Below are 14945 nucleotides of genomic sequence, written 5' to 3'. Positions count from 1 at the left end.
AGGCAAACTTTTAAATATATAGGGCCTGATTTGGATCTCGCTCACTCTGGTTTGACACCATTGTGAGTCAACTGATTTCACTGGAGTTACCGCAGATTTAAACCGATGTAATTCAGATCAGAATCATGACTACAGAGTAGGGGTAAGATTATTCAGAGCTGTCTACAATTATTTCCTGACTGAAAATCTTTCTTTAATTTTCCATAATTATTCTAACATCTTTCCATAATTCTGGGGGGCCTGATTCTCTGTGTGCTTACACCTCTGTAAATCAAGAGTAACACCAAAGCACTCAATGGAGTAACACTTTGTGAAACCAGTGAGCAAGTCTGGGATTAGGCCCTATATTTGCAGTGTTTGTACTATACTCTGCTAGAAGATACACTGCTTATTCCCCAATTTCTAGTGTCTCCCATTGCTGTGTGCTACTGTACTTCAGTGTGGCAGCACAAGTTAACAACAGACTTTACCTTATATTTCCATTTGGCTTCCGTTTTGCTCTTATTGTGCTCTCGAATTTCAAATTTCTCCACCTCATTTTGCTTATTAACAACTTCCTTATTGGGAACACTTAAAACATTCTTTGCAGCCTGTAAAAAAATCACCACATACTCCTAAACAGGAAGGAGATGAGCTCCAGTTTTCCCAAGTTAATTACCCCCCCTTTATAAACATATATCTGAATCGGCTGGAAGAAAGAAATATTTTACGCCAAGAAAAAATCACACTGACACTGATTCTTTTTGACATAATAGCTGGAGTTTCAATCAAATATTAATGCTCAGAGAAATTAGAAAATTTTTTTTGTTTCTCCCTTGCCAAGGTCACTATAAAGAATGCTTTGATCTCCTATCTGTTGCTTCAGAGGCATGTTTCACAAACTGCATACAAACTACTTTTTAAAAGCCTTAATATTATTTCTTGTAGACCAAATTTAAACAATCAAGTGAAGTAAAGGGCAACCGGGTTCCATTGCAAAACTCTCATTATGTCAATGGAGCCAGCATTTTAATTTTTCCTGCATGAGACACCTGAACATAAGCCTTACTCCATGCTACTTAAAAACCATTGAGAGCAGTTAGAACAATGTAACGCACCTTCCCCTTCTTTGGCGTTTCAATTTTTGTCAAAGCCTCTTTCGTGTGCGCCTCCAGCAGGTCCAGATTTGGAATGGCGGGTGGCGGGCTTTCCTTCACTTTCTTTCCTTTCTTCTTCCCTTCTCCCTTGACTTTTGGAGTTTTGGGCGGTTTGGGAGGTTTGGGGGGCTTGGGCGGTTTAGGAGGCTTGGGGGTTTTCACAGCTTTTGGAGTCTTTTTTTTCGGAACTTTTTCTACGGGAGGCGGAGGGGGAGTCTCTGGTACAGGCGAGGGCACTTCCTGCTTCTCCACAGGACAGATTTCCTCTACTTTCACATTGGCACTGACTTCTGTTTTGTTGACTTTGAAAGCATTCTGTAGTTTGGCAGAACATGGAAACATATTCAGTTCCAACTTCAAGACCATTAGTTATTCTGCAGCATCTCCCTTCCCTCATGGGAAATAAAACCCTAACACCTTCTTCTAAAGATAAGGATGCTCATGCCCAGGCTGGACAGGAAACATAGGGGAATCCTCAGGGAGCCTACAGCTTTCCAGCATGCTCCTGCACTGTTCCCTCCCAGCTGCCAGTGCAGAGGCCAGGTAAAAGGGATGAGGCTGGGGTTCCCTTACAACCAGCTGATCCCCACATCCCAGGACAATCCCTGGGAGCTGCTGACAGCCAGCACAGATGACAGGTGCTTAGATCTTCACCAGAGGCTGGACTGGTGCTCAGGGGACTCAGGAATGGTAGCACAAGGGTGCCATTAAAAAAAATGCACCACACTAGGGACTCCGGTAGGGTGATCCACAGCCACTCTGGATAAACATACTAATTATCAGGCTTATTTGTAAAGCTGCATTTGATTTTCTAAAGTATCGGGATGCTTGTTCCAAACAAGACCAGTCACATAAGCTATACTTCCATAAGCAGAACGGCTGGTTTCATATCAAAGCAGCTAATATTAATTGACTACACTTTAAGATGCAGATATTTATTTATATTTCCTTAGTTTGGTCTCTGGATTTTATTTGTCCTTTTCTTTTATCCAGAGAATTCCAATATGGAAAAAAAAAAACTTGTGAAATTAGATGGTCTTGTGTTTAAAATGCAAATCAGACATAACAGAATACATTTCAAATTAATTCAGATGTGATAAATGCAGCAGAACCATGTTTCACACCCCCAGGTAAAATAAGCAGTAAAAAGCTGCACAGTTAAAATTAACAGCTTCTGACTAATTAAAAAGAAATTATTTTCTGCTTAAGTTGCCATTCTGATTTTACGTAAAAAGGCATAAAAGGAAGAGATAGATTTCAATGTCAGTGATTAAGGCATGGGTAGGAAAGAGATGGACCAAAACTAAATGTCAGTCTCAAAACACAAGAGAGAGCTTTATAGTGCATGTCATTAAATATACGGGGCCATCTATTACTCTAGATCCACTATAGGACTCCCACCAATATCAATGAGTCGTGTGCATGTGTATTAAGAGGCGTACTGTATATGGCCTACAGGTTTAGGTGCCACGTTATTAATTATTATTATTATTAATCATATTTATTCCAGTAGTGGCTAGGAAGCAGTTGAGCTAGGCACTGTACAAACAGAGTAGCAGTAGACAGGCCCTGCCTCGAAGAACTTACAATCTCAACAGAGAGCGCAGATGGTATGGTAGGGAAGGGGTGTAACACACGAGCAAAGTGATCAATAGGATCTTGGCAAACGTCATGTTAGTGCCATGATTTTTTTGTGGATTGAGTTAGGTGGGGATTAGCTAAAGAGAACGTGAAGTGAGATGGGTGAACAGAACAGAGCAGATGCGAAGAGAAAGGGGAGGAAAGAGGAGAATAAGGAGGAGCAGATGTGGATTGAGGCTGAGGAAGAGACTGTGAGGCAAGGTAAAAGGGGGTTCGGAGCAAACAGCCAATCAGCACAGGAGAGAGAATGCCTTAACATCACTGTTCCTAAATTTCCCATTAATTTTCCTGATAGGAATGTAATGAGAAAGCAATTCACTTATTTCAATAATCCTCTATTTTATGCTGCAGTTTACGAAAAATGCATGATGTAGTTAATATTATGGAAAGAACACAAACCTCACTTAATCTTATTTCTTTGGCAAGGTCCTTGATAAGTTGTGCTGGTTTAAAATGTTCCGGGAGTTCATCTTCATGGTCGGCTAGAGCCTAAAACAAAACACAGCCACTGTGCTGTTTTCACGCCCTTAATATTATTCTCACACACAATCAAAAGACTTGTCAACTGACCCATCTATATTTTTTCTATTTGTTCAGCTCAAGTAACACAAACAACATTAGATGATTCAGTTCAACTAAGAGACAAATATGTTGTTACCCTGTCAGTGTGTTACTTCTGCTCCCTATGGATAAGTACTTATAAAATCAATAGTTCTTTTCAGATAGCATGTGTGATTTTACAACTGGAGCACTTCCTTTCTTTCCTCCCTCTGTGCCTTCTTTTGATAAGTTCATTTCCTACAGCTTCACCCAGAAGACTGGGTAGAGAACATCTCAGAAGAGTATCTTAATTGAGGATAATAGGTGAATCCCTTGCTGCCGGAGTGGGTTGGGAGCTAATGAAATTTGTACTCGCATGCCATGTTATAACATCCCAAGCTCTGATGTCAATAACTGCACCAGACCCCTATAAATTATTACTTGTTTGCACTTTTTTTATCCCACTATTTCATATCTGCTTACCAGGTTGACCAGTGGTTCTCAACCAGGGGTACACATACCCCTGAGGGTACTCAGAGGTCTTCCAGGGGTACTCAACTCATCTAGATCAGTGTTTCTCAACCTGGGGGTTGCAGTTCCTGGGGGGTCATGGGACAGGTTTAGAGGGATCACAAGTGCAGGGCTGACATTAGGGGGTGGCGAGCAGGTCAATTCCCAGGACCCTGCACCACAGGGACCCCACAAAGCTAAGTTGCAAGCTTCAGCCCTGCCGCCCGGGGCTCAGGTTTCAGACAAAGCTGGCAAGTGAAAACCAGGCCCAGGTCTCACGCTGAAATGTAAGTACAATATTTATATTCCAATTGATTTATTTTATACTTATACAGTAAAAAACGAGAAAGTCAGCAATTTCTCAGTAATAGCGTGCTGTGACACTTCTGTATTTTTATGTCTGATTTTGTAAGCAAGTAGTTTTTAAGTGAGGTGAAACCTGCGGGTACGCAAGACAAATCAGATTCCTGAAAGGGGTACAGTAGTCTGGAAAGATTGAGAGCCACTTTGGTAGACAAGTAAATAGGTTGACAGTGAGGAGAGAACTTCCAAACCAGAGTCCGCTCTGACACCCAGAGGACATGGACTGCAGGTTACTAAGGACCAAAGTTTGAGCTCGGCATTAACCAGTCTTCCATTGCTGTGGGCTGATTGGATGCAAATAAGGCACAGACATCTAACTGATCTAAATTCTATGTACAAACTTGAGCCCTCCGTTGCTCACGCCCTGCCAGAACAGAGCCCAGTGTCTGAAAATCTGACCCTACATCTGTCAATCCCTGCTGCAGGTTCCCTAATTGTGACCCTACAGGTATGCTGTGATGTACTTGGAAATTCAGCAGCTAATCTTAAGAGACATGGAACAAGTAAATCAATTCTATGTAGGAACAATTATGAAACAGTCACACTTTATATTAAGGTTCCAAATAGCTCATAAAGGATAAATCAATGAGTAAATGACAGCTTCATAAGTTAATGAATTATTACAGAATCCAACAGATCAAAGGGTGGCTTATTACTCTGGCTTAAAACCATTAATAACATCTATTGATATGCTTATAATCACCTATACGAACATACTACTCATGGCTGTGACATGCTTATGACATCAATTAATCATTCATTAACCCTTTATAAACTATTTATAGATGGAAACAATATTAGGTGTGACCCATGAAATCATAACTGAACTTTAATGAGTTGCAGCAATATAAGTGAGGCGGAGTTGCTCTGACAATATGCATTCCTGATTACAATTCCTGTTGCTTTTCTTAGTTAGAAGCAAGAAGCCAAAGCAGAAGAAAGCAAAAACTGACTGGAGCTAGAAATTCCATTTTTCTCTGGATTGACCCGCTCCCTTCTTCTTTTCAGTTTGCATCTCTCTAAACGTTTGTCCTTGTGGGGACCACCAGAATGTGTGCACAGCCTTATCTCTCTCAGAAGAGGTGTGCCCTTCCCCTTGAAGTTCCCACCTGTTGAGACGACTTCCACAGACAGACAGGATCATTTGTAGTAGCCTCTTCCGAGACATTTGTAACTGCAGTACAAGTCTGTATATTGGTTGTAGGCACCACTCGCTCATAAACTCTCCTCCTGACAAGTTTTCAGCATGGCAGATATCTTTAACTCCTACACTAAAAGAAGGTACCAGGCCAGATGTTTATCTGGTGTAAATGGGAGTATCACCATTGACTTCAATGGAGCTGCTCTGATTTACGGCAACCAAGAAAAGATGTCAGAAAGTGTCGAGTAGTGTTTACATCGATGTATTTCTGACCCTATCCTCAAGAGTTACATCAAGGAAAAAAATGCATAAAATTAAAAACCAAAAGGAATTAGACTGATTAAAAGAAGAAAACAGTGATTACTGGGATCACTCATAATGGGGCTCCCCTTTAAACACGGTGTCTCTTAGAAACTAAAGGTCAGAGGATTGGTGATGGAATATGATGCCTTTTTCTTCTATATATGGTTCAACTATATACCAGGTCAGTAGTTTATGAAAGTTATGTCCATTTGACGTTTGTTGGGTGGCCTGTGAGCAATGACTGGTGGTGTTAGTTCTGCTCAGCAGACTTCATCACAACACCATCAGCACAAGTGACGCACAGTTGGCAGACTCATCAGAAAAGCCAAGGACTGACTGAGTATGGAGACCCAACTAGCCTTGTACCTCTGCAAATGGTTCCACTCAATTAGGGCTGAGCTACACTGGATGAGCAGACCATACCATTTGAGGAAACTTGCAGGGCTAGTGTTTCTATTGATCCTGTTTTGTGATTGAACAGCGGAGTTCTGCCTCCTCGCTAAAGCTCCTGTCCTCTCACTTAACACGGGTGTAAATCAAGAGTAACTTCACAGAGGCCAGTTGAGCTACAACTGGTGTATTTGAGAGGAAATTCGGGCCTGCAAGGTCTCCAATCTTTTGAAGTCTTCTCTAGCTCCAAGGTGTGCAGCTTGTTGTCAATTCATCTTGGTTTTCAAGAAGCAGGGACACTTTTATGCACATAATTATCTGCCTGACTTTTAGTATCTCAGGCTACCAGCTGCGCCACTAATAATATAAGCCCCTATCTCTCTCTCTCTCCAAGAAACTAGGATTACTGATTTTGCTACATGGACGCTATTTTTGTTCTTCTGTCCTATTCTTTGTTCTTGCTACAACACAAAGCAATGAAACAGGATATTAAAAAAAAAAAAAGACATTTTCCTACCTGTTTTTTAGTCCACGACCTGAAAGCACCATTAAGAATTTTTGCCCCTTGGACTAAATGAGAAGGAGGCTGCTGCCCAGCTTTGTGCAAACCTAAGCAAAGGAAATATTCAATAATATTCAACCATGGTGGCCAATTTTCTATTTAAAATTCTTTACTAAAAATGTCTAGCTGTGCACTGAGGTGGGAGGTGAGGAGGTATTTGGAGCCACAAACACTGGTCTTAGGACACAAATGTTTGTGGTTTACCTTAGTGCTCAGACTCTCATTGACTTTGGCGGACTTTAAATCAGGCCCTTACTTTGTATATCTGCTGCTCTCTTTTATTTCTGCTAGAATTAAATGATACTGGTCACTCTGAATAAAAAAACTGGTATCTAAAATACTTCATTAAAGAGGGCTGCCACAGATTAGATGCCTATAACATAACACACTGCTTTCATCAGGCAAACAATTTATCTGTTGTTTTGGAGATATAAGGTACCCCAAATAATTCTGCTCATTATAGTTTTGTTCATAGCTAAGTCAAAAGGAGACCCCGTTGAAGCCCACATGCAAATGAAACTTTGGTCTTACTTATTTAAATTATATCCATTTATTTTATTTATTTAAAAAAATCTCTGTGTTTCTCTCTCGCCAGATGATGCTGTGGCAAGAAATTAAGATGAAGAGCAAAATAATTACAGTAAATAAAACGTGTGTGTGGTATCTATGTATATAATGTGTCTGTTAACTTTGAAGCAATCCAGTTCAGCAGCTCTTGTGCTCCCAGAAAACTTTACTTTTCAGCATCTGTGAAGGTCACATTGACATTACCAAGTGACCGGATTCTGCTGCCCTTACAACCAGGTAATTAGCAACTTGTTGTAGAAGTAGTTCTGTTAAAATCAATGGAGCACTTGAGAAATGAGTCACTACTCAATCTAAGGTCGGCAGAATTTGGCAGAGCATAGGGCATGACTGCAAATCTGGCACTCAGACTCTCTGGAAAAGCGATACTACCTTACAATGCCGTTGCCCTGTGATACAACTCAGCTCTGTCTTCAACTCTGCTAAACTGTTTAGGGGCTTTAGCATAGATAAGAGACAGAGAGAGGCTCCTCTCTGCACTACAAAATGTAATAATCCCTTTAAATGATTTGGGGGGAAATTACTGTATTAGAAGATGGTGACCTGACATGGCTGTACTAGTAGGTCAGTACTTTCCGAATTTGTATATGTTCTTTTAGCCTACACACCAGCTAAGCACATTTATCTTTACCTTCTGTTGGTATCTTAGGTAAAATGCAAAGACTTGATTCTGCTAGATCAAGAACTGGTGATTTTGGCCTCTGTCCATCTTTTGGCTTGCACATCAACGGAAAATAATGATAACTCTATCCTCACATAACCACAGCTGAGAAAACAGAGTGCATGGAACAGTGTTCTACCTTTGAATGTCTCCAGCAGATGCTTTCCCATATACCAACATGCTGTTTCAAAGTTTGGAAACTGGGTTAGGCTGACAATTTTCAACCGCCTTTCCACTTCGTACGCTCTGTGATACAAAGCAAGAATGCACTTTAAGTGTAATGGACTGCAAGCAGCATTACAAGTGAAAAGAAACGTATAGCTCATTGACACATTAGAATGCAAACGTCTTATGGATTTATTTCCCAGATTTGTATTTTTTAATCAACTAGGCTGGAATCAATCCTAAAACACAACATTAAAATAACACAAGTAAAAAGAAACAGTAAATTAAGGATGGAAAATGGTCTCATTGCACGATTTGTCTGACCTCAGAACAGACCTTTACTTTACACTTGGTAAGGTCTCCAGCTGGGCAGTTAGAAGGCCATATTCAGAAGGGTGCACAGTGTGTTGTAAGGTACATCTCCCACAGTAATGTAACATATCTCTTTTCTTCTGGTGCCCTCGTGCGTAAATTAAAACAACGTACTGTATGTCTACACTGCAACCAAGGAGTATGTATGCAGCATGTATAGACATACCTAGCTAGCTCATAAACTGATAACAGTGAAGCCATGGCAGCACACACTTCACAGCAGGCTGTGACAAGCCCACTTGGAGCCCTGGGTAATTACTCGGGCAGCTAGCCCACATTGAAGTCCATGATGTGGTGGCCTCATCACTATTGGAATGTGAACTAGCTAGATCGGTAGCATAGTTGAGGGTAAATATGGCTAAAGAGAGTTTACCCACTTACTTCTTGTTTGGGGAACATGGAGTTTAGTTTAGGTTAATTCACCCACTTCTTTTTTTACCAATACACCACTGAGCCAGATTGGAGCTACCCTGGATGTGTCTACACATGCTGCAATTCACCCAACAATTAAAGTGCAGACACACCCTTAGATACCCTTGCATTTAATTAGATTGAGGGTAAATAATGTCTTGAGGAGTCTAAGTATGAATGAGTTTAAGAAAGCGGAAGGGTCTAACTTTTGCATTGCTTCTAATTTGGCCCATAACATACATGGGGACATAAATATTAAATATTCAAGCTAATTCTTAAAAGAGAGTATTGCTCAATTCATGGTCTGTTTGACCTGTAAAGGAAATCTTAAGTTCCTTACAACTAAAATTAGCCCTGAACCAAAATTTCAGACTCCAAATCAACAAGTGATTCCAAATACAGAACCTCAATCTGAAATCAAAGTACAGATAAAATTGATAAGGAAAAGCTGAAAACACAGACAAAGTACCTCATCTGCATTTCAACACTTAGGCTATGTAGAAAATGTCCCGCAAATGCTAGGCAGTCTACAGGTGTGAGAGTTGCATAAATCCAACCTGTGAAAGACAGAGAAATAAAAGAGACACTTTGAGTAAAACCTGGAATTGTTATCACTGGTAACTTGTAACAGCATGCTGCTGCAGTCCATGTAGTATCTTACTTCCTGTGTGGCCATCCAGATCATGGGCCCATTCCAGCCCTTTTAGTAAGCAAGGGTTATTCTGTTGTAGTAAATAGAGTTGCACGTGCTTAAATCAGGGCTGAATTAGCCCCCGCTGTTTACATTGTACATAAGGGCCTGATCCTGTAACATGCGGAGCACCTTCATCTCCCAGGGGAGTCTTGCTAATTCACTTGCAGCAAGATCAGAGAGAGAGAGAGAAGATGTTGCACAGATCAGTCAGAGAGCGACTGTTTTACTGTTACTCTGAAAAACAGCAGGAACAGAACAGTACCTGTTTTCAGACCATCAAGTGTAAAAAACCCCAAGTGTTGACAACTCCTGATAAGGGCTTCAAGCGTGGTGCTATGAACAGGTGTTTTCCAAATATTTTATTTTCATACCAAAAAGCTGCTCCCAATTGAACCCCCTCACATAGGGATCCTGTAAACTGCTCAGTGTTTACTCCGCCAGACAGTTTCACATATGGTCATCAGGAAAACACCTACTTTCTACTTTTTTATGGTCAAAGCAAAAAAATTCAAGTGCGTAATTAATTCTGACTACACACAGAGAAAGAAATGGGTGCTCTGGATGCTGCCTGTAAAGCATGAGTACCAGGATAAATATTATTAATAATTGTTTGTCTTACTGCAGCACCGAGACATGCCAACTCAAATAGGAGCCCCATTGTTCGAGGCACTGTATAAACAGAGAGAGAGAATCCCTGCCCCAAAGAGCTGACTGTCTAAAGGGGTGGAGGGGAAACTGAGGCATGGGGAGGGAAAGAGGCACAAGCAGGTCTGAGGTAGAACCATGAGTAGAATCCAGATCTCATGAAACCCAGTGCAGTGTCCCATCCACTGGACCATGCTACTTCTCATCAGGCTGCATCTCTATAAAGATGCCGGTGCTGAGAATATGGGGGTTGAAAAAGCAAAATCTACCATCCACAATCTGCAGCTAGGGTTTGAATGTATAGTGCAGCATTCAGGCAACTGCTTCTCCAGTCTATGGGCTGGAGTGGAACAATGGCCAGAGACACAGACCCTTAGCTCCCCAGTATCATAGGAAAACAAAGACTCTGAAAAGGACTTAGGAGTCTAAGGGTGTGTCTACACTGCCATAAGAGACCGACGGCAATGGTGGCTGACTCAGGCTCACAGGGCTTAAAATTGCAGTGTAGACATTCATGCTTAGGCTGGCACCTGGCCTCTGAGACCCCACGAGGGGACTAGGTCTCAGAACCAGGGCTCTAGCCATAGGCCAGGGCTGGAGCACCCATGGGGAGAAAATGGTGGGTGCAGAGCACCCACTGGCAGCCCCCCTGTCAGAACTTCCCACAACACCTCCTGCCTGCCGGTGTCCCACCAATTAGCACCTCGGGGGAGGGGGCGGAATTGGGCGGGGAGAGGCGTGGAGCGGGGGCAGGAAGAGGCAGGGTGGGACCTTGGGGGAGGGGTGAAGTGGGGGTGGGGCCTGGGGCAGAGCCACGGGTCAACACATTGTAAAGTTGGCGCCTGTGGCTCCAGCCCAAGCCTGAAAGTCTGCATTGCAATTCTTAGCCCCGCAACGCCAAGACAGCAGACTCAGGCTCTGAGACTCGGTGCCACAGGGTTTTTACTGCAATGCAGACATACCCCAGTGGCCAAGCAACTCAGCATGAGCTCCCAAATACAATGCCAACAAGGGCTTATGGGACCCCGGGATGTATAAACAGGGGGGTAGTGAGGAGGAGTACAGAGGCGATTTTACCTCTGTAGACAGCGTTGGTGAGACCAATATTGGAATACTGAGTACAGTTCAGTGTCCACATTACAAAGGACGTTGAACAATTGGAGATGGTGCAGAAAAGAGCCCCCAAAATCATTTGAGGGCTGGAGAAAGGGCCTTGCAGTGAAGGACTTCCAGCATGCGATCTGTTTCGCTTCTCAAAAAGAAGATGGACAGGTGACTTGATGACAGTATATAACTAAGTACTTGCACAGGGAGAAAACACAAGGTACTAAAGGGTTCTTTACTCTAGTGCAGAATGGTGGAACAAAAACCAGGGGCTGGACACAGAAGCCAGACCAATTCAAATTAGAAATAAGGCACCAATTTTTAATAGTGAGGGTGATCATCTGCTGGAACATTCTACAAAGGGAAGGGAGGGATTTTGCATTTTTTCATATCTTCATGTCAAGACTTGGCGCCTTTCTGGAAGACATACTTTAGCCGAACACATGACTGGGCTCAATACAGAGGTGACTGGGGGAAATGTAACTGTCTGTGCTATACAGAAGGTCAGCCTGGATGATCTGATGTTCCCTTCTGGCCTTCATAAACTCTCTGAATCTATTACTATTCTCTTGAATCAGTTCTGGTGTCTTAATTCATGACAGAATGCCATGCAACTCGTTTTAGGATGTCTCAAATGTGTAATACAAATATTAACATTATATATATTATATTAAAAAATTTTCTTCAGAGCTGCTAGGTGGTTTTATAGAAATTCTTATTAATGAAATTAAGGCCTCTAAATATCTCTGTTCAATCTGAATATTTCTGTTTCACAGAACGGTCCAAATTAGTGATGGAAGAAACTTAATAGATCACTTAGTCCATCCCTGTAACAGTGCAGGATTGTCCCCTGAGGTATATTTTCTAATGCTTTGTCCAGTCCCGTTTTAAATGTCTTCCGTCACTGCCTTTGGGAGGCTTTTCAACAGATGAATAGATTTCACCCTTATAAAATGTTCATGATGTTCAGACAAAACACTCCTTTGCTTAACTCAACCCAATTACTCCTAGATCATCCTAAATAATTCCTCTCTCTCTCTCCCGGGAGTTTACTCCTTTTAAATATTGGTACAGTACAATATTCTTTGGCCAGAGTCTGCCTTCCTTTGCATCTCCACAGCACTAGGGAAGTCAGCACTATAGAAGTGGTCAACATTTTTCAAATTTCTCAGGGGGACTGCATGCACCATGGAGGTTCTGCTTCTCGACCTGCACTCCTGATTCAGAAAAGCATGCAGAACTGCTGCCTTGAATGAGTGCGCTTTCCCAGGTGGCCCAGTGGTTCGAGTGCTAGCCATGGATTTGGGAGACCCAGGTTCAATTTCCAGCCCTGCCACAAACTCCATGTGTGTGACCTTGGGAGAGTCATGCAGCCGCTATGTCTCAGTTCCTTATTGGGAAAATACTTTCCTACCTCACAGGGGTGTTGTGAGGATAAATACTCTATAGAGCATGAGGTGGTCAGACCCTATGGTAAAGGGGGCCACACAAATACCTAAAATAGACAGACTTCCTGCACTGAGACCTCTGTTAATTTTTCTTCCCACCCCATCCTTTTGACATGGAAGGCAGAGAGGAACATGGAGCTCGGTTAGAGCAGAATACTCGCTGAACATCATTGAAATGACAGACAAGTAATAAGGATCTCTGGTTTAAATTACGATAATATCTGCTGTTCAGTATGCACCATGTAAATGACAATAAAGCAAGGCACACAGAATCTGTGCTTCATCTGATGAGGCCAACCGAGTAAGCACACGAAATACCATTTTTCCCCAGAGAAGAGAATAATTTATAATTAGGCAAAGCTTGCACGCACAAAGCAGCACTTGTTCTTAATATTCCAGGGAATACTCTACACAGAACACCTTTAGCAACCTACTCACCTGATGGGATAAAGAGCGTTTGTCCTTGCTTAACTGTGCATTTATAACATTTATCCACTTGGTCTGCAAAGAACATCTCACTGTGATTTGCTGCTGACTGCCAGCGTTCATACAGGGAAATGTTTGCAGAGGCCGGTTTGATGAGATAAAATATCTTTTCTCCCTGAATTGAAAAAAAAAATGCAGCTAGCAACAAACATCCAAACCAAATGAAACTGCAACAGAATGGCTGTTGGACTGCATATTTTAACACACTTTAAATAAGGTTTGCTAGACGATTTTGAATAGAATCCCAGTATAGTAACATGACAGAAAACGGAATCACATACAGTCTAAGAAGTTTTTTAAAAAAGGATCATGTGTTTATATACAAACATGTACAAAGTTCATTATTAGTAGATAATTGCTCAGACTTTGGGATCATATTAGTGACAGATGGAAAAGACCTACTGTATCAGAGTAACAGCAGAACAGAATAATACTAATAACATTTAAACTTTATAGAGAGATTTAAATTTAGAAAGTACTGCACAAACATTAACTAATTAATCCTTAAATTAGAGTGCTCTGAAAGAGAAGATTTAGACAATTTATACATTATGGGCCATATCCTTGGTGTAAACTGGCATAGCACCAATTAATGGCGCTACACTGAGTTACAACAGTTGAGGACCTGGTTACACTTTACCTTAGCCAAAGAGCTCCGAAGTGTTTCATGATGGTCTAAGAATTAAATTGGTTATTAAATGGAAGTAAAATGTAACTCCTTACTTTCAGCACGTGGTACCAAGCCGATGCCCCTCCAGAGTCTATGTGAAAATCTGTGTAGCTGTCCTTCACACATATCAGGCAGTACTTGGTCACTTTTGGTTTTGCCAGCAGAGCATCATCAGGCCAATAATTCTCCACCCAAGACAGCTTTTTAACGATGTCTGGTGGTTCTACAAAACTGGACATTCTTAACAGAGGGGATAAAAAACCTTTTTAATAATGATCAAAATAACCATCATGTACAGAAAGGAAAGGGCTGGATTCTGATCTTTTACATCAATCTGAATCTGGAGTAACTCCATACCTGTCAATGGAGTTATTCTGAATTTAGAGCAAAGTAATTAAGATCAGAACCTGATCTGGAATATTTCAGGCATAAGGAAACTATACTTTTACAATAAGCTGAAAAATGTTCACAAGCAGAAGTTGGCAGGATTTAAATCTCTTCATGAAACATGCTGATCCTTTACTGGTCTGTGGACTTATGCTGCTGGCATTATTAATGTTGTTTAATTAGCTCACGGTTTACAGTGTCAATATTGTGATGTTTAGGTTTAGTGACTGTATGGTGGCATACAGTAGGCATGTTACATTTTGATGTCACGGATAGGAGGAGTCCAGGTGGGCTGAGAAATTACTCCTTTTCTTGGCAAAGTGAGCTGGCCATTCTTAATACAATTAATGAGGGCTTGAGCCACTTCTGGTCTCAGTGATTTCTCAAAAACTTCAAATGAGGAGAAAGTGTTATTCAGGGAGATCATTCAAGCACATTCAATCACAAGTTGACATGAAGAACTGAAAAAGTGACTATGTAGCGCTCGAACTAAATTAACCTTTTACTTAAACCAGGTCAATACTTAGAACAAATATTTGTTTCTCCAACACAGGGCACTTTAAAATGTCACTTAAATGAGAGCATCTGAACATCAATCTAAAATTATATGCTCCCGTTTGACAGGCATATATCATTTATGCTCACCGCCAGAGCCTGATAACATTGTTCCAGTTAAAATGGCAGGGAAAGATGGAGTGTGAGATTCAATTAAAATGTCACGGTCTTTGTTA

General features: G+C 41.4%; 1 protein-coding gene across 1 annotated transcript in view; it reads right to left on the bottom strand.

Annotated features, from left to right (window-relative positions):
- PHF2 (PHD finger protein 2) overlaps positions 1–14945 on the bottom strand; it is a 143512-nt gene that overhangs the window by 30839 nt on the left and 97728 nt on the right. Inside the window, exons 6-13 of the mRNA XM_077821126.1 lie at positions 13881–14067; positions 13110–13272; positions 9250–9337; positions 7972–8078; positions 6542–6633; positions 3177–3266; positions 1098–1451; positions 471–590 (exon numbers count right to left, since the gene is read on the bottom strand). Coding sequence (XP_077677252.1) covers positions 471–590; positions 1098–1451; positions 3177–3266; positions 6542–6633; positions 7972–8078; positions 9250–9337; positions 13110–13272; positions 13881–14067 — 1201 coding nt within the window. The remainder of the gene's footprint in view (positions 1–470; positions 591–1097; positions 1452–3176; positions 3267–6541; positions 6634–7971; positions 8079–9249; positions 9338–13109; positions 13273–13880; positions 14068–14945) is intronic.

The sequence above is a fragment of the Eretmochelys imbricata genome, chromosome 7 (assembly GCF_965152235.1).
Source record: "Eretmochelys imbricata isolate rEreImb1 chromosome 7, rEreImb1.hap1, whole genome shotgun sequence".
Classification (NCBI taxonomy): domain Eukaryota; kingdom Metazoa; phylum Chordata; order Testudines; family Cheloniidae; genus Eretmochelys; species Eretmochelys imbricata.
Note: the sequence above shows the minus strand (reverse complement) of the source record. Positions and strands in the feature narration are given on the sequence as shown.